Raw genomic sequence first — 19,886 nt, forward strand, 5'->3', positions numbered from 1 at the left:
GGATGATACTTTATGGATGATACTTTGGTTACTTTGGGAAATGACTCGGCACAACAATTTGTTATCTGAATCTCGCCATATAACTAGAGGCAGAGGCAGGACTAAACTGGCTCGTCTCTAGCTACTTTTTTTTCTGTGATTTTAGTATCTTTCTTTTTTTTTTGGATTTCCCAGTATCTTTTATCTTTTTGGGTGTTTGTGTGTTGTGTCGTTTGGGTAGGGTGTCTCGATTGGGCCCTCTCACACAACCTTTATGTCTTTCCTATTTTAATAGATTTAGTCCTTGGGCTTTTCAATATATATATATATATATATATATATATAGAAAATCTCTACTTTTCTTGAAATGTTGTATATTTTTTTCAAGTATGCCGATCATTTGAATTATTGCTCTTCCATAATTTAGCTGGAATCTTAATATTCAAACTCACCGAATAAATATGATAGTAAAATCAGCTCAATTATGTGATAAACGTTTTGTCTAATACTTTCCCTCCGACACATAACAAAACAAAAAGGTCTAGATTCATAACTCGGTCCCAGCTCCAGTTTATCAATTCCAATGATATCTCCATTAATACTCATTCTTCAATGAAGAATCCTAAAACAACGGATTTACCCATTTGCTGCAGCCATGTGCATCCTTTTTCATTAAGCCGTCTAGGATGTTGTGTTAAAATACAAAAAAAAATCATTAGTAAGTTGAGAAGAACCAATCCCTATCCATACATGTGATTCCAATTCAGACTTTAATTGACAAATGAAGTTCCCTTGCAAGACGCTTATCCTAATCTTTGTTGGTTAGCTGAGGAAATAACACTTGAGCTCCGTCCACTTTCCTCAAATTATCTCAGAATAGTGACATATTTGTTATAATAAGTGACACGTCCGCCTACCGTGGTCCCCGTCACACTGACTACTCACTCATTACGACGGAAAAAGGACTGCTGTAGGTCCCGAGGGTCCACGAAGGAGCACTTTTTCCCTAAAATAATCATCACCATCCGATCGATGGGCTCGCGTTAAGCTAAGTAACAGTTCCGGTATCCTCTTGCCCCCTTATTCTTGGAAAAATTTGCATGATAAGACATATGTAATGTTGCGTATAAAATGAAAATTATATTTATGTTATATCAGCATTATATTTTCATATAATTTATATATAATTTATAAATATATGAAAATAAAACGTAAAAATTATTTATATGTTCAGATAAATTATAAATTAATTATATAGAGGTTATATAGAGATTATCAGCAATATAAAGCGGATATAAAGGGATATACCTCCAACGCAGCTCTGCTTATTGTTTGATGAGCCTGGACAACTGAGGCGCGCTTTTCCGGTGCAGAGTAGAGGGTGAGATCGCCGCCGATCGAGATCATCAGATCAGCAATTAGGCAGTTTCTTGCTTGGATTTAGTCGGGAGTAGGAGGAGAACGGGTGGAAGCCGACAAGGGGAATGAAGAAGGGGAAATACGAGCTGGGGCGGATGCTGGGAGAAGGCAACTTTGGGAAGGTGAAGTTCGCGAGACGGGTCGACACCGGTGAGGCATTTGCCGTCAAAATCCTAGATCGCAAGCGCATCCTCGACCTCAAGATCACCGAGCAGGTACCGCTGCTACACAATCAGCCTCTCTAGCTCTTTTTTTTTTGTTACGATAAAAATCTTTTCGTTAAAATTAGTTATAGATTTAGGTTTGTTTGATTTTGTTCTGAAAATCTGTTTCAGATTGAAAGGGAAATCACGACGCTCAAACTTCTGAAACATCCCAACGTCGTCCGGCTACATGAGGTCCGTGCTTCGCCTTTTCAAAGTGCTTTAGCTTTTCCTTATCCATACTCTTTTTACGAAACGCCTATTAAAAAAAAAAATATTAAATGCTAATATTGATAATTATAATAATAATAATAAAGCCCTGAAGCTTGGTGGAATTATTTTGTTTATATAATTCTTTTAGAGCTTGTGGACTTTGACCTTATCCAGGAGTCCACCGGTCAAAATGTTAATAATTGGCTCTGATTTAGTTGTTTTACATTAATATGTATATTTAATTAATTTTGCTGTTGGGAGTGGCATTAGCGAGCTGGACATTGCAACCTGGTATGATTGAAGGCCCCACCCACAACCTTCCTATCGTCGTGCGCCAGGTGGCTTGCCTCCCGTGGAGGATATTGTCGCAGCTACTTTATATTTTGAAGCACCTTATCCGTGCCTAATTTTATCATTTAAAATTTAGGCTTTTAGGTTTTTTTTTTATTTGCAGTAAAAATACTTCAGCAAAAAACAGAAGTTTAGCAATATAAATGATGGTACTTTTTAAGAAAAAATTGTCTGAAAGGTGATTTAGTGGATAATACGTACAACAAATGGACTAGATATTAAATGCCTGAAAAGTTAATTTGTTTGATTAACTTTAATTGCAGCTGTCACACCGCAGCGAACATTTTGTTGAATCCTAAATTGTCTTTCGAGAATACACGTCCTGAGAGTTATAGCTGAGCGAAGGAGAACGAGAGAGAGAGAGCAGTGCAAACATAATTCTACGGAGAAGAGCCAGGGGAAGAAGTCTTTTTATTCACTGTTAAACTACTTATTTATAGGAGTCTGCTTACATTGTTTTGGAAGGAGGGTATGATTATGAAAACTGTCTTTAATATAATTAATGTGCTAATGTATATCAGATTTACATTATAATTGGAATGTGGTACGACGGCAATTGGTGGATTGACGTGCTTCGACGTGGTCTGTTGAAGCGATCGATTGCGTGATGGTCGCCTTTGCCAAGGTAGATTGGTCGGCTAATTGCGATCGGTTGGCTTTTTAGGAAGCCTCAGTAGTGGAGCCGTAAAGAAGTGCGCCGATTGGATCCATTAGTTCTGAAGGTCGATCGACTCGATCGAGCTGTTGGTCTTCAAATAACTGGTCAGATCAAGCTCGTTGAATTCAATGTTTTAATTGTTGAGCCATCATCCTTAGTCGCATGATCGCTTTGTGATTCGTACTGACAATTTTGGTGTATACATATTAGTTCCCCGAGTTTTGCTACTCCTTGATGGTGGCGACCACGATAAGGATAGAAAAACCATTAAATAATCAGTGGCACCAAAATCAAGAGAATCGTTTAAACAATTGACTTCCCCTTGGGTTCTGCACCCAATAAGCCCTATAAATGGAGTCGTGGGCTTTGGCATGTGTTCTTTGCTATCAGTTATCCTCAAATAATTTGAGGCCTCCCTTGATAGAGTCTGCGAGTCAGAGTGGGGTGGATCCTGAAATTGGTTGGCTATCAAGTTTCTGCTTCTGTGAAGAAGAAGAAGACTGTGAAGAAAGATAAAAGGTCGAAGCCCAGACTTGTGGTCATCCATCTAGTTGACCCGTTTGATGGCGCCAAGGCACAGTCATAAAAAATGCTTCGCATAGAAACTATGGCTTCCGGACCCGGCATAAACGCTACTGCTGAGGATCAGCAAGGCTCTTCTGGCGAAGGGACTGAGGTCGGAGAAAAGGAGACATAGGGGGCAACAATCATTGTTCTTCCCGGCCTTCGCCTTAGAAAGACGGAGGTACTTTAGTGCAAGAGATAGATGAGTTCTTGAGAGCTCTTTTATGAATGGGCAGACTTTTAGTTTTTAAATTTTCTTTGATTGTTGGTGGTTTTTTAATGACTCTATTAAATTATCATGTAAGCAGATGAATTGATCGGGTTGGCTCTATGAAATTATCATGTAAGCAGATGAATTGATCGGGTTGGAGAGCCGCAATAATGGCAAACCTTCGAAGGACGATGTGGAGTCCGTACCCACTGCGACGACTAGTTTGCAAGTCGAGTACATTAAGTTTTTGCAACCAATCGCTCCAGGGGGGCACCAACTGTCTGACCCTTTGCCTACGATGGGCCCCAACAGGAGCGACCAGGGTGACGAATGCCATGTTTAGATTTACAAGGCGGCAAACAGATGGGACTGGACCCTTGGTGGGATCGGTCGCTTCTTCTGAGGGAGTAGACTTAGGCTCGACTGTAGATCTTGTGCGGGAGTTGTCAGCTTATCTGACTACTACAGATTCAGAGGTTGCGGCTCGAAGGACGGAAGTCTCCACTTTGCACAGCGAGCTGACAGGCGTGGGGAGCGAGCTTTGAGCTCTCCGTGAGTCGACTGCCTTGGTCGAGTTCCAGCAAGCCACTGATCGAGTGGATCACATTAGGTTAGGTGGAGATTTTGTCCTCCAATGGCTAATTCGAGAAGGGTATGTTCTGACCAAAGCCTTAGAGGACCTATTTATAAAACACTTCATTCAAGACCTCATTATGTGACGCTTTGTTTACGAGGAGCATAGGGACGTATTGGCAAAATAGCTCCTAAGAGGAATGGATTTTGTTGTCTCGTCAACACCAAATTTTTAGATATCCCTACTTCCAGACAAATCGGAAGAAGCTTTAGAAGAGGACAGCTTGGGCAGCGGGGATAGGTCGGCCATCCGCTAGAACCTTGCTTCAAGAAAAACTTACAATTCTTTTTTTCTTTAATAATCAAAGAGAAGACATTTGTAATTCCTTTTTGGATATATGAGCAAAATTTGTTCATTTTTGTTTATTTTGAATTGATTGTGACTTAATTAATTGTGTGCTCATCGTGTGAGCTGATCCATTGTGTTAGTCGGTCAATCGAGATAGTTTGTTAATCCTGTTTGGTCGGGTTGCTGCCACTGGGGAGTCTCTCTTCTGAGGCGAACAATGTGAACTGCCGCGGATCTTGTCTTTGGCAAGTGTCTCAATCACCTTCGGAGCTAAACCACAAACTTTGGATATCACGTTCTTCTAGGTCGATTATTAAATTTTCAGAATTTATTCGACTCAAGTCGTTGATTGGAAGTCAACCCAACATCTTTCCATAGTGATTGATTAATGTATGCTTACTGATTGGTTTACATAGAACCTAGGTTATCACATACCCCCACCCCATTCGGTGAATTAGACCTTGACCTTAGTCGTGTTCGTTCCCTTTTCGAAGTGTGAATCTTGTTCACCTGCTAGGGCCACCCTTGGGGACTTGTTGCTGGGATGAAATGTTTTACACTATTTCGCGGATCTTGATGCTAGTGAGTGGAGAACCATCTCTGGAGACATGCTCTTTTTGACTTTAGAGGGTAGGATTTGTAATGCAAAGGTGGTGCAAGTAGTCAATCAATCTATCTTAATCGGCTGAGATTATTATGTTTTTTTTTTATTTTTCTGTTTGGCGTACTTGCAATCCACGAGTATTAGAATAGGTAACTAGGTAGCTTTTGCTGAATCCCTGGTCGGGTTGAGTTCCCGAGTGTTTAAAAATCGCGACCGACCATTTTAGCGGGTTTGGCATTCATGTCTCATCATGTGATCCTGACATGTCGATATTAAAGAATACATTTTTCGTGATGTGGATTCCTTTTCTATTTCATTTTTTGAAAATCCATTGCCTACCTTCCCGTCACTATACTCAGTTGTCCTTTTCATGATGGGTCCCCATCAAGCGTTTTTTAGGAGCCATTATTCTGGATCACTTACCCCATTCCTTCTATAAAAGCGAGAAAGGGTGGCCTCCACCAAATGTGTTTTTACCACAAAAATAAAACAAAAAAAAAAGTTTGTGGATAATGATGGGAGCCTGAATGGCTTGACAAGGGGTCAAAGGCAAAGGTGTCCTTCTACATACAGGAGTGAAGGACCTCGCATAGGTTATGTACTAATTTTCATTTTCTTTGAATCGTGTGCTGAATGAGGGGGTTTCCTCCGTATCAGGTGTCTAATGCAACATCAGACTAGTCAGACTATCGACATCATGTCACCTCGTAGATGGGCGTAGTGTCCCATGGGAAAATGTTGCATTGCCTTCACGTCCCTAGGGAATGAAGTATGTTCGTTCGACGGTTACTGCCAGAAGGGTTTCAACTCCCCATTAGCCGCGAAGGGGTGAGAATCACAAATTTTCTAGCAGTAAGTGCCTATTTCTTCACTCTTCCTCGCCTCTAGGTTTCGTGAGGAAGAATATGACAAATATGTTGAGTCAATTGTGGGAGGAGACCTAGATAGTACATTGACAAAAAATCTTGTCCCTGAGTGGATATGATATGATGCCCACCAGTAGTGTATCGTCAGCTACTTCATGCAACGCCTCATCCGTTCGACGGTTGTTGCTCAGTGTCCACGACCGACCCTTTAGTGGTCTTTCAGGCATGAAGGGTTGTCGTATAGCAGCACTCCCCTTTCTCCGCTACTTTCCCGCTTTAACTCTTCCTCATAAAAAAGTATGTGTGAAGATGGGGGTGAGGAGAGTGGGTGCCTTCTCTCTCGTGCTCTCCTAATGTTCACTCATTATAGAGAAGATGCAAAGGCAGTGAGAGTGAGGAGGAATCGAGGGCCCTTAGTGAGGATTTGTTACTCGAGTTTCAACATAGAGCCTTCGATTCATTTGAGGGTGCATTCTTTATCAAAAGTTTGTAACGACTGTACCTCTTGTGTTTATTGCTATGCGGTTATTTTATACGTTTCGGCTAAGATAAATAAAATCTCTCATTTTATTATGCTATATTTGCTTATTATTGAGCGGTTGGTCACTTCATATTATGACATTTTAATATTCTTGTCTCTCGTTTAATCAACCCAATTCAACGGATATTAAAAAAAATGATCGTCCAACATTGTCCGCTCGAAAAAGCATTTTCAAAGCTTCGAAAATCGATTTTTGACATTTGATTGGTCTGATTGAGTTCCCCGAGCATTGGAGAGACCTGGACAGTGTTTGAGCAAATTTAGTTAAATATGACTTTCATTGTCTCAATTGAATTTACACATTGACAACTTCTAAGGAAAAAACTTCTTCCAGGCGTCTCCACTCCACACCAAGGACAGTTCTTTTCTGGCGTATGTCTTGAGTCTGTAGGTTCTCAGAGAGACTCTTTGGTGATTATGTATGGCTCGCTCTATGTCTCGTGCAATTTGTCGATTGGTTGTCCTTGGGAGACGGGTCAACTTTCTTAAGAATTAAGTCCCCTAGGGAAAACACATTATCTTGGTTGCATTTGTTGAGGCATTGACCTATTTGCCTTTTGTCTTTTTGTCGAAGGGCGGAATCGGTTCATCTTTTCTCAACCATATTAAGAGCCAACACGGTGCCCTCAATGTTTGCCTCCTGGGATTCAACTAGGTTCTTCATGGATGACACAGCTGTTACGATCCTTTAGCTATAATGATTGTATTTGATTGGCAGTACGACTTCCATTCCATGAGTTAACTTGAACGGTGTTTGGCTAGTTTTTGATGATGGTGCCGTTCAAATCACACATAGTACTAGTGGAAGAGGTCCGCCCAGTTTCCATTGGCTCCTTCTACCTTCTTCCTTAGCCGATTCAAGATAACCTTGCTAGCTGCTTTGGCCTGCCCATTCATTGAGGGGTGATGTACTGAAGAAAACTTCAAATCAATCTCCTCACCCGCATAGAAATATTTCACGGGTTGGTTCGAAAATTGCATTCCTTTATCCGTGATAATAACTAGTGGCAGCCCGTATCTGCATATGATATCCGTCGAGATGAACTTTCGTATCACGTGATCCAAGCAAGTGGTTTAGCCTCAAACCATTTGGAGGCGTAATCGACCGCCACCAAAAGGAACTTATGCTGGCCTTTAGATGAGGAAAAAAACCAAAGATATCAATTCCCAAGTGGTGAACGACGAGGGTCTCAAAATTGGTTGAAGCTTGCGAGCCGCAGAAGTTGTAGTAATGCATACTTTTGACAGTGCTCATATTTTTTGAAAATTATTCAGCATCCTTGAGGAATATAGGCTAGAAGTAGCCTTGTTGTTGCACTCGATAAGCTAGAGTCTTTTCTCCGAAATAGCTTCCACATTCTTCAGAGTACGCTTTCCTCAAGGCGTCTTGCTTTGTCTTCTCTCAGACATCTTAGGTATACTGAAGTTACGGACTGCTTGAAAAGCTTTCCCTCGATCATCAGGTACAATGTAGCCTTGACCTTGAAACGCCATGAATCTGTAACATCTTCTGATATCTTTCCCACCTCTTTGTAGAGGATGAATGGATCCATTTCGTCCCTTCGACAGAAACTTCTATAGCTTTAGGCTCTTCGATTGCTGGTCGGGTGGGTTATAGTGTGGTGTTGCCCAAACTAATGTGTTTGGATAGAATATCAACTATGTGGTTTTCCTCGCGACCTACATGTTTTATTCGAAAGTTTTTGAATCTCCCAATCTCCTTTCTTGCCTTGACAAAGTACTTAGTGAACAATTCATCCTGGACCTCGAATTCTCCGTTGACTTGATTGGCCATCAATAGGGAGTCTAACTTCACCAACAAATTGTGAGCGTCTATCTTGTATGCCCAACAAAGCCTAGCGATTGGTGCCTCGTACTCTGCGTAGTTATTGGTAACCTCAAACTCTACGACGACATAATAATAGACATGCTCTCCAGCTGGACTGCTCAATGCTAGTCTTAGCTCAGTGGTCGCCTGCTTAGACTCCTCTCAATGTGCAAGATCCAGGTTCTGTTGTTGGTTGGGTTTCCTTCGTGTGGCCTTGCTGCCTCGGAGAATTATGCTAAGAAATTGGCTATCTCCTATGTCTTGATGGTCATTCCTGAACATAACTGATGTCGTATTCACTCAGTTTCACCACCCACTTTAATAACTTGAGTAGAATATTTCGACTAAATGAGCACATACATTAATGGGTGATTTGTGAGGACTTGAATCGGATGTGCCTGAAAATAGGGCTGAAGCATGTGAGAAGAAATAATTAATGCAAACGTTAGTTTCTTCAAAATTGGGTACCTGGTTTCAGCGCCTCGGAGAACTCAGCTGATGTAATACACCGAGAATTGTTTCTCAACATCCTCTCTGGCTAGAACTGAGTTGACTGTCTTTCGTTCGACTCCTAGTTATAATGAAAACTCTTTCGTCGATTTTGAACTTTGGAGCAGCGGTGGTGATGTTAGGGTGTCTTTTAGGCTTTTGAATGCTGACTTACAATCAGCTATCCATTTGAAATGTTGATTTTTTTCATAGTGCTATGAAGAATGCCGCACATTTGTTGCTAGACTTTGAAACGAAGCGGCTGAGTTCCATTACTCATTTAGGTAAATTTTTTACTTCTTTAGTACTCCGCAGGGGAGGCATGTCCAGGATTGTTTGAACCTTCTCTGGATTGGCTTTTAACCCATTGACCATCAGTAAAAAGCCAAGGAATTTATCGGTTGATGTCCCAAAGGTACATTTAGAAGAATTTAGCTTCATGTTAACTTTTTTAAGGGTTTTGAAGGTTTCTTTTAGATCTTCTATATTTTGTTCGGTTAATTTATGCTTTACTAAGACATCATTCACATGTATCTTATCATTTTTTTCTTTTCTGAATTGAAAAAATTACATCCATTAGGTGTTAATAAGTTGTCCTAGCATTTTTTAGCTTGAAATGCATTATCTTGAAAAAATTACTCCCTATGTGGTAATGATTGTGGTTTTGTCAGCGTTAGGTAGGTGCATCTTTATTTGATTTTAGCCTGAGAATGCGTCGAGGAAGCTGAGTAGTCAACTGCGACATCCACCAGAGTGTCGACCCTTGGTAAGGGTTGATATCTTTTAAACAGGCGACATTTAGACTAGTGAAGTCGATACACATTGCACCTATCAGATGTAGGCTACCTCCCTAAATTTTTGAACTTTTGCTGCTATCGGTTCAACCAATGTCTTGCATTTGACTGGAGTTTCTGTTGTACTGGCTGAGTGAGTGGGCTAATATTGAGCTAATAAAATGCGATGTAAATCAGAATTCCAGTCATCTCCTCTGCTGTTCAAGCGAAGGCATCTCAATGTGCTTGGAGAGTTTGGATCAATAGGTCCCTGTTTCTTGCATCAAAGCTTTTACTTATTAGAAAAATCTAATCGGGTTCATTCTCATTAATTGTGGGCTTCTGGAGGAAAGACTTACTGGTCTTGAGACCCCCTTCCCTTTGTGTATGTATATTGAGTGAATTGTGGTGGACACTAGTGACTGTCTAAAGGTAATAGCTCCTTGACTGTTCTAGGTTCCCTCGGACCGTGATTATCTCCCCTTCTTTGGGAAATTTCACAGCCACGTGGTAGATCGATGCCACTGCTTGGTAGCTATTTAGCAGTGGTTGGTCAAAGATGGGGATTCCACCACCACAAAGTTCTCTGTGTTGGTGAACTGTTTTTCTCATTCCCCCCATGACAAGGTCAGTGGGACTATGCCCAAGGCTTCTTTTCTCTCGCCAGAGAAGCCAAACAATGGATCTGTAGATTTTACCAACTGGTTAGTTTTGAGTCCCGTTTTGTTAAACACTATTTTGAACAAATATTGACTGAACTTTCAATGTCGACTAGGATGCTACCCACCTGATAGTTGTTTGTGAGAGTTGTAATGACAATTGCCTCATTATACAGGTTTCCTATTTGAGGGGGATCTGCACCTATGAAAGTAATTAGTGTGAGTACAAGTTTAAGAGGTGACAAAACATACATCTCCTGATCTGTGTCTCTTTAAGCTAAACTATCGGGTAACCCTTCAGCTCCACCAAAGATAGCTGGAATGATTCCAACAAGTTGAATTTTGTTCACATGAATATGCCCATTCGTGGGCTCCTCCGCTAGGCCCTTCCCCTGTCGTTGTGTGTGTGCTCCAACAAAGACAAATTCTTTTATCTTTCCGATCGTGATTAGTTTCTCCACCAAGTTTTTGAGATGACGACACTCCTCTGTGTCGTGCCCATGGTCTCGAAGGTAGGTGCGATATTTGTTCAATTTTTGAAAATTTGATGCAGTTTTCATCTAAGGAGATTTCTTGAAGTAGAACTTATTTTGAATGGCCTAGATTAGCTCGGCCATTGACACATTCACGAGGGTCAAACCTTACATTTCTTGGTTTACGTGCGGCCTCTCATAGTACTGACTTGTCCGCCGGTCAGGATGGTACCACTGACCCTTGTCACCTCGATTGCCTCTCGTATTATCACGGGAGCGAGGATTATCAGTCAACTGTTTGAGGCTTGATTGCCCTTCAGCCTCTTCCCGTCATCTCAGTCATTTCTTTCTGCTACCGACAGTCAGACGACTCTGGTTTGGTTTCCTAGGAGTCCATAAGATCTTCCTCTGTGGTAATGTGGTTGTTAACCAACTCCAAGACCTTTGTGAAGGTTCTTGGTTTGAGTATGTTTAGGTTGTGCTTAAATCACTTGTTGCGGATTATCTGCTTCAGGGCAGTTTGAGTGCTGAGGGGCTATAGAGTTCTTACCTCCAGTATTTCTTTCTAGAAGTGAATGATGTAAGCCCGCTGTATTTCATTCTCTCTCTGCTTGATTTAGATTAGAGTTTCTGTATCCTTCTTTGACTTTTGCACATTAGCAAAATGCATTAGGAAGATCTTTTGGAACTAAAAAATAGATGGGATCATTCCATCCGACAGGCTGTTAAACCACCAGAGCACGACCTCTTTCAGCATGGTCAGAAAACCCCAACACTTCATGGCTTAATCGATCTGCAGAAATCTAATCGATGACCTGAAAGGAGCTAGATGGTCGGCCGCCTTACTCTTCCCTTTATAAGAATCAAAGCGAGAATTCTTAGCTTTGTTGGGGGTAAGGTTTCCAGTATTCTGTGGGAGAAAGTATTTCCTACAACTAGTCGAGCAAGCGCTCCCGCTCAGTCAACCCTATGTTGGACTACTGGTGTAGATGCCCGCGTCGTTTTCCAGTTGGGAATACCCCGACCTTTTGCTTGTTCGACCTCCTGCTCGACCGTTGGGTGCTGGCGGATTGTCGAGGGGTGCTCTGGGGCCGAGTTTCCTGAGACTTTTCCTCCAAGGGCGGTGATTGAATGTTCTGTTGAGCTATGGTCACCCGGAGAACCTCGAGCTAGTCCATTATTTACGCTTGTAATGCCTGAACCTCCTTTTGTATGACTCGACTTACCATATCTCTATTTAATTCAATGGATGAATGTCTCTCTGCGAGGATTCTCCATCGTAACTTGTTCCTCTTTTAATTTGTCGCATGTCCACGCTTACTGCGCCACCTCTTAGAGTGTTGAATCTCAAATTTTCTTTCGCGAACACACGCCCTGAGAGTTAGAGATGAGCGAAGGAGAACAAGAGAGAGAGAGAGAGAGAATGCCCTGAGAGTTAGAGCTGAGCGAAGGAGAACAAGAGAGAGAGAGATAGAGATAGAGAGAGAGCGGTGCAGATAGAATTCCTTAGAGGGGAGTCAGGGGAAGAAGCCCTTTTATTCACCATCAGGCTCTCTTTTTATAGGAGTCTACTTACATAGTTATGAAAAGGGGGACAGTTATGAAAACAGTCTTTAATACAATTAATGTGTTAATTAATATCATATTTACAATATAATTGGAATGTGGTACGACAGCGATTGGCGGATCGGCGTGCTTTGGCTCGGTCAACCGAACCGGTCGAAGAAACCAGCTACGTGATGGTCGTTGCTGCTAAGGTAGGTCAGTCGGCTAATCACGATCGGTTGTCCTATTAGGAAGCCTCATTAGTTGGAGCTGTAAAGAAGTCTGTTAGCTGAATCCATCTGCACTAAAGGTCGATTGACTCGATCGGGTCGTTGCTCTTCATATGACCAATTCAGATCAAGCTTCTTGAAGTCAATGCTTTGATTATTGAGCCATCATCCTTATTCATCTGGTCGCATTACGATTCATGTGGACAATTTTGGTACATACACATTTCATGATCATAATTTGCCTGATAAAACTATTTAACGTCGTTATAGTTTTTCCTTCTTCACAATCAATTAGGAAATCGATTTTACTTCTTAAGGGCTCCATATAGGAATCGACATTATTTTGCACTGAAAAGGGTCTATTTTGGATAGCTTTATGCATGCTTTGCATTTTATACCGCCACCACAGTTTCAGTTGGGAAACTATTTTTTGTTACTTTTTAGAAATTTTGTGGTAGAAAGTTGTTTTTTCTTAATCCGACCTGTTAAAGTGCGGTGGCTGTAAGAAATTTATTATTTGATTTTTTGAAAAAAAATATATATTTATAATTCCCACCATAACTTTCTAAGAAGTAGCTTTCTCCATCACAACTTTACAACATCCTTTTTAAACTTTTCAGATTTGATGCATGTTGGATTATCACATCAATAAATATAAAGAGGAAATATATGTCTTAGTCATGAAACTTGATGTCCATACAATAAAAAAAATGAAAATATAGAGTAGGTGCTTTCTTACTCGAAAAAACAACACCATTGTTGCTTCGCTAAGTGGAGAGTCCCATAAAAACAATAAGAACTATGATTTTTGATCATGGAGACAAAATAGTGGGTGTACGAAAGGGAAAATGGGATGCGATGAACAAATGGTCACTGCTTATTGCTAGTCATCCACAATCAGAATGAGGAGTTTCTTGATTTGATTCAATTTTTAGTTATGCCCAAATTTGTCAAGAGTCATATAATCTTAGATTAATTGAAATCCACATGATTATCAAGTTGGGCAGTATTCTAATACAAAATGATGGTCAAATTCACACAAATCTAATACCATTTGTTGTAATATAGTGAAAGACTTCATAATAAAGTGCACAACAACAAGAAAAACAACAACAATACGCCTTTATCCCAGTAAATGGTGTCGACTAAATCAATCTTTTTTCTCTATTGTATTCTATTGAGTGCCATATTTTCATTTAATTCTAATAATTAAGATTATTTTTTATACAACATGCCCAAGTCTTTTTAGGTCTACCTTTACCCAACATAAGTCAAATCTAAAGCATCTACTTTTATAACCAGATCATCAAATAGTCAATATTTAATATGACCAAACCATCTAAAATGATTCTTTCTAACTTGTCTGCCATTGGAGCTACACCAACCCTTGAATGGATACATTCGTTTCACATTTTGTCTCTAAATATCAAGACACTCATCGACCTAAGTATTCTAATCTTAGCAACACTTAGTTTTATGCTTTTGTTTTTAATTTAACAATATAATATATAATTGATATATTATATTGATATATCACAATATTTTCATTTAATCAGACATGAATTTTAATACATTTTGAATGACATAACTTAAAGAGTCAAATTCAAAATCATCTAAGCTCCCATTTTAATAAATATTGTGTCAAACCAAACATCTTAACAATACAAACCCAATGATACCATAAGTGATTCAATATGAGTCCAAATGAGCTTAATTCATGCACTAAAAATAAAAATAAAAAATTTTAAAATATTAATTGAATGTTCAGATAATATTTAAATTTTATATGCTTATATTCAAATTGAGCATTTTGATGAGAGGAATCCAATGAGCCCATGATCCTTTAATCCCAGGTCATTACTGTAATTAAATTATAAAATGACATAGTCAACGGGATCAATATAGGTCATGTGATGGAGTGTCTTGTGATTGATGCTAATTTTGTTAAAATGTTAATTTTCACCTGGAGAAAGAAAAAAGTAAGGTGAGAGCTAAACCTAATTTTGTTAAAATGCTAATTTTGCAAATTGTTAAATTTTGTAGCTATTGATTTTTTTTCTTCATTATATCTTTTCTCACTGACCCTGCTATCTATTATATATAAAATGCCTTGCTGGTCCAAATACTAATTTTAATACTTCTCTTTTGTGTTAGAATAGTGATTAGATTCATGTTTTAGCATTGAGACGACGAATTTCATATCCATCACTTTCTAATGCATGTTACTCTGATTAGAATACCTGCTGCGATACAATTGCTACTACCGATCATTGATTGTTTGGTTCAAAAAAAAAAATGGCAGGTTTCTGCAAGCAAAGCTAAAATCTATATGATTCTTGAATATGTGAATGGCGGCGAATTATTTGATAAAATAGTAAGCATCAATACTCATTCTTCTATAAAAAAAATATTTCATTTTTTTTTTGCCATATTCATGATTTATTACCTGCATTTTAACTTGTGAGTTATACTCTTAATAACCAGGCAAAGCAAATTCTAGTATTGAAATGTGTTCTTTTATTACCCCAAAAAAAAATGTGTTCTTTTATTGGGATGTTTTGAAGGAGTCAATGGGAAGGCTTTCAGAGCAGTTTGGGCTAAAGATTTTTCAGCAGTTGATTGATGGCATAAGCTATTGTCATGATAAAGGAGTTTATCATAGGGACTTGAAGGTAGAACATCATTGCAGAAGCATTATCTTATTATAGAAACAATTTGTTTTCATCCATTTGTGCTCTCAAATAACGCAGTCTGAGAAATTTATGAATGAATAGAATTTGAGGCAAAAGACCATAAATAGCTTGGAATATTTTATCTTGAGCAGAATATGTATTTTCCTCTGGAACTTTTTTAAATGGTTTAAATACTGCGATTTTAACCTCCAATTAGATGTTATTATCTTGGTTTGTATGGCTTCTCATCACGGACAGACTATATTAAAGGATTTATTACATGTAAGGGTATTCCCATGGTAAACTAAAAATTAAATTTACAAGTTTTTTTTTTTGTGTGTGGAAATTTTTTAGTGTTAGTCAGAGCAAAATCAAAACCAAATTTAGCCTTAAGCTCCAACTTCTTGTGTTCCTATAAGTAGCAGAAAAATAGATAGGAGCAAGGGTAAACTCAGAAAAGACTATTATTGCTGGAGAGTGGCTACTTGTTTTGAAGTATATTTTGAAGGGAGTGATAAAAGTTGGGCGAGATATACTATTTGTTAAATCCAAACAAAAAAAAAAAAAAAAAGTCTTGAGCTGATAGGTTTGAACCAATTCCTAGTATTTCTGAACTTTACTTATTTTTAACTATTCAATGTAGGACATATCCTGAAACTCTCACGGGTCTTAATAAATCCTTAATATGAGACACTTCACCTCTACCAGTACTATCCTATAAACCAAAGTTTCTTAAGTTTATTTTCTTAGAACATGATCAAGCATTACTATATAGCACCAAAGTCCCATGGCAAATATATATGAACCACTCATCAAAATCAACCATCGGTTATGATACCACCTGTTAGAGATTATGGATTAATAAGACCAATGCTGGGTTGGGAGACGAGCAATTGAACTCGTTTTCAATTTAAAGCTTAAGGTTATGGATGAGAGCTAACTGCTATCATGTCAATAATATATTTTTTTAAGCGTCAGAGATGTGACTAACCTAATACTCTCATATGCGTTAGCAATATTATCATTTGCCACTTCCTTCTCATTCTCTTCTATTTGTAAAACCACTCTGGGCAAATGGAAGTTAAATCCCTCATGTCACAGTTTATGAGGATCATTTTCATTGATTTTGGCCTGATAGATATTTTTATTATGAGTTCACTTTTTTTTTTTCTTATCTGTTCATATATTTATTTTATCATTCTCGCTGCAGCCTGAAAATGTTCTAGTTGATGCAATGGGTAAAATAAAGATATCTGACTTTGGACTTAGTGCTTTATCCCAACAACTTTGGGTATGTGGTCTATGACATGCTTATTGATACAATCGACCTCGATTGTACTAAATCATTCAGCTATAATTCATCCCTCTTATTTTCTTCGTTAGAATGATGGGCTATTGCACACAACTTGTGGAAGTCCTCACTACGTAGCTCCTGAGGTGAGCGTTCAAATTTGAGAGGACAAGACCAAGCTTGATTTATGTCCATGGAATAAAATTGAGAGGACAAGACCAAGCTTGATTTATGTCCATGGAATAAAATGAAGGGACATTTATATACATACCATACAATGCTCTTCTATTTACTTATCAAAAACCTAAGCATTTATATTTACATGCATACCACTCAAATCAGTAACATCACATCAAAAACTATCATCACCGACTTAAAAGTTAAATGCACCTTTTCATATATAGGTTTATGACACCAAGCTGTTATAAATGTAAATATCAAACTTTGGGTGTTAGAATGTAAAAACAAAAGAATTGTGTGGTATGTTTGTAAATTTCCCTAAATTAAATGATTATAATTTTTTACAATTTCATCAGGTCCTTTTAAACAAAGGTTATGATGGTGCTATGTCAGATATCTGGTCCTGTGGTGTAATCCTTTATGTTATCCTTACTGGAACTCTTCCATTTGATGATCAGAATCTTGCCTTTCTTTACCAAAAGGTTTGGTGAATCCTTCTGAATATTTTAATATGAGCTGTTTATCACTTTTATATGCGAAATGAACAGTTTTCATTTTGCTTCTGTATGCTTTAGTTATTTTAAAGCTATGTTTGATGCCTTAGATTTTCAAGGGAGCTACTCAGATTCCCAATTGGCTTTCCCCTGGTGCTCAGAACTTGCTGCGGAGGATTCTGGACCCAAATCCTAGAACTCGGATAAATGTAGTCGAAATCAAGGAAGACAGTTGGTTTAAGCAAAATTATGCTCCAGCTATTCCATATGATGATGACGACATGTACATAGATGATGTATCTCTATCAGTAAAAGAGGTAAATTTTTTGCTTTTGCTTGATTCCACCACTCATCAAAGCATGATTTACAACCTAATGCATTCTTTTTGTTTTACTTGGTTTCTGATTCAGCCAGTTGATGCAGATGAGCATAGAAACAAATCGACACTAATCAATGCATTCCAACTTATTGGAATGTCTTCATATTTCGATCTTTCAGGCTTTTTTGAAAAAGAGGTGAGGTTTAAATGATCTGCATATCCTTCTGTTCAATTTTCTACTGATGCCATTCAAATGTCAAATGACTACATCCAAATGTTTCATTGGGAACATAGGATGTCTCCGAAAGAAAAATCAGATTCACATCAAACTACCCGCCAAAAGATGTCTACAAGAAGATCGAAGATTTAGTTACGGAAATGGGGTTTCAAGTCCAAAGAGGAAATGGAAAGGTTAATATTTTGCAATTTTCGTTTTTTTTTTAATTCACACACACCCATATGTATTATGCCTTGAATTCAAGACCTTATGGTTGGAGACAAAGTACCCAACCACTAAGCTAAGTGGATTGCACTGGTAATATTTCACATTTAAGAACATTGATTCATCAAGCATTATGAAAACTCTTTAACAGCTGGTGGTTCTATTTATTCATACAGTAATAATTAAATTTCAGCATAGCAGTTTTGATCGGACCAAATTTTTGAGAGAGTCCTGGTCAAACTAGTTAATCATCTTAGTGGTAGATATGATTAGCTTATGTTGAATCCCTTTATACCGGCAGTTGAAAGTCATACAGCCAACCAGAGGTTGCTCATGCCCTAGGAGTGCTGGTTCTCTTTCGGTAGCTGCTGAGGTGAGGCTACTTTATCCATATATATATATATTAATTTTCTCTTAATTTCTTGCTATTATTTTAGGTATTTGAGCTCAGCCCATCTCTATATGTCGTGGAGCTTCGAAAAGCATCTGGGGATTCTTCTCTGTACAGGCAGGCAAGATCCTTAACAATGATTGTGAGCTTTGGGTTCACATTAATTAATGCTTGATTTGTATGTTGAACTATATTGCTCTTGTTTGCAGTTGTGCTCAAAGATTTCAGATAAACTGAGTGCTTACAAAAGTGTACCGCTTTTGAAGATGCATTCGCGAATGACAGCACTTAAAACAATATGAAGGTAAATGGAATATGTTTATTGCACATGCAGATATATTTAGGATACTCTGATTGTAAGCTTATTGCACGCGTAACTAAAAGATTGGTGTTTAGAGGCAGTGAATAACTTTCAACTATTTATGCTACACTAACTTTTACTAAAAAGATGTAAGAAAGCCAGCAAAACTTTATTCGGCATTTTCATAGCGTACATTTCTGATGTATTTGCATGTCACACCTAAACTTTCATACATGCACACATTGCACTCAAATCTTTAATATCATTTCAAAAGTCTCACTACTGTCATTTCTTAGAAGTGAAATCCACCTTTCCATGCATAATGATCTCAATTTATGAAAAATTCAGATGGATAATTTGAACTATTGAAGATTCTAAGGCTATAAATTGTAATGCATGTATCTTAGTAGTTTTTATTTTTTAAGATCAAGTCATTATCGAGCCTCGAGAACGATGAAATCATTAAGGAAAATAGCTAAATTATTTGAACTTTTAGTTTTAGATATAGTAAGTTATTTTATATGTTTAGAAACACATTGAAATTGATTTTCTATGCATTCATTAAATTTCTATTATGGATATCTTAAAATGATTTAAATGATATTTTAACTAACTTACGAGTATGACAAATATATTTCATGTCCATCATATTGATCACTTAATATTTGTCACATTTATTTGATAAATTTACTTATTATAAAATTCTATGTTAATCAAGTAACTAATTTCTAACTAAGAAAATAAGAAAAATTTTAATTTCTTATTTATTTTGAATATATGAATTTCTTATGTTGGCAAATTTGAGTGGATAACCTTTACCATACACTAATTAATTGTTTTAAATTATAACATAAAATTTTTGGGAAATTGTCATCACACTTCCATTTTGCATGTTTATGCTAAGTTGAGTGGGTATTATGAAGAGATAATGGTCCTCTATTAATTCCCATTTTTATAAGCAACAATTGATTTTCAAAGCCATTTGGAGAATTTTGCACAGTTTTTTGGACCATATTAAGGGCACCTTGGAAATTACGTTTGAACATTTTGAATATATTTTAGTGGCTATATATGATAGATGTTATGACATGTTCTTAAGCAAATGCGTGAGTCGTAGAGGTTTATCAATTAGTTTAAATAAAATCAACTTTGGACGTAAAAGTTCTACTCCTTTGTAAGATTCTTTAAAGCAAACTTTGTTGATAACATCTCTATTAATGCTTGGCATATTCTTAAGTAACTTTAGATTTTATTTTCTTGTGTTTTAA

General features: G+C 37.9%; 1 protein-coding gene across 3 annotated transcripts; it reads left to right on the top strand.

Annotated features, from left to right (window-relative positions):
* Positions 1-1,257: 1,257 nt before the first annotated feature.
* On the top strand, positions 1,258-18,852 carry LOC110038694 (CBL-interacting protein kinase 1-like). 3 transcript variants are annotated; one of them, XM_020743590.1, is made up of 13 exons: positions 1,258-1,613; positions 1,734-1,796; positions 14,831-14,902; positions 15,093-15,200; positions 16,411-16,491; positions 16,584-16,637; positions 17,028-17,153; positions 17,276-17,482; positions 17,576-17,680; positions 17,779-17,895; positions 18,228-18,299; positions 18,364-18,438; positions 18,527-18,852. In XM_020743590.1, exons 1-13 carry the CDS (start codon positions 1,464-1,466, stop codon positions 18,617-18,619), a joined length of 1,323 nt encoding a protein of 440 aa, XP_020599249.1. In that variant the 5' UTR covers positions 1,258-1,463; the 3' UTR covers positions 18,620-18,852. The 3 variants fall into 3 exon arrangements, with proteins under 3 accessions (XP_020599249.1, XP_020599250.1, XP_020599251.1); XM_020743591.1 differs by lacking the exon at positions 16,584-16,637; XM_020743592.1 differs by lacking the exons at positions 16,411-16,491; positions 16,584-16,637 and having other exon boundaries at positions 1,259-1,613.
* The last annotated feature ends 1,034 nt before the right edge of the window (positions 18,853-19,886 follow it).

This window comes from Phalaenopsis equestris, unplaced genomic scaffold, assembly GCF_001263595.1.
Source record: "Phalaenopsis equestris unplaced genomic scaffold, ASM126359v1 Scaffold233547, whole genome shotgun sequence".
Taxonomy (NCBI): Eukaryota; Viridiplantae; Streptophyta; class Magnoliopsida; order Asparagales; family Orchidaceae; genus Phalaenopsis; species Phalaenopsis equestris.

What these genes read in the sequence shown, in the direction of transcription:
- LOC110038694 (XM_020743590.1), top strand. Translation starts at nt 1,464, where the DNA reads ATGAAGAAGGGGAAATACGAGCTGGGGCGGATGCTGGGAGAAGGCAAC. An exon ending in TATCTCTATCAGTAAAAGAG is followed by an intron (nt 17,483 to 17,575) that starts GTAAATTTTTTG and finishes TTTCTGATTCAG; the next exon opens with CCAGTTGATGCAGATGAGCA. An exon ending in CAGGCTTTTTTGAAAAAGAG is followed by an intron (nt 17,681 to 17,778) that starts GTGAGGTTTAAA and finishes TTGGGAACATAG; the next exon opens with GATGTCTCCGAAAGAAAAAT.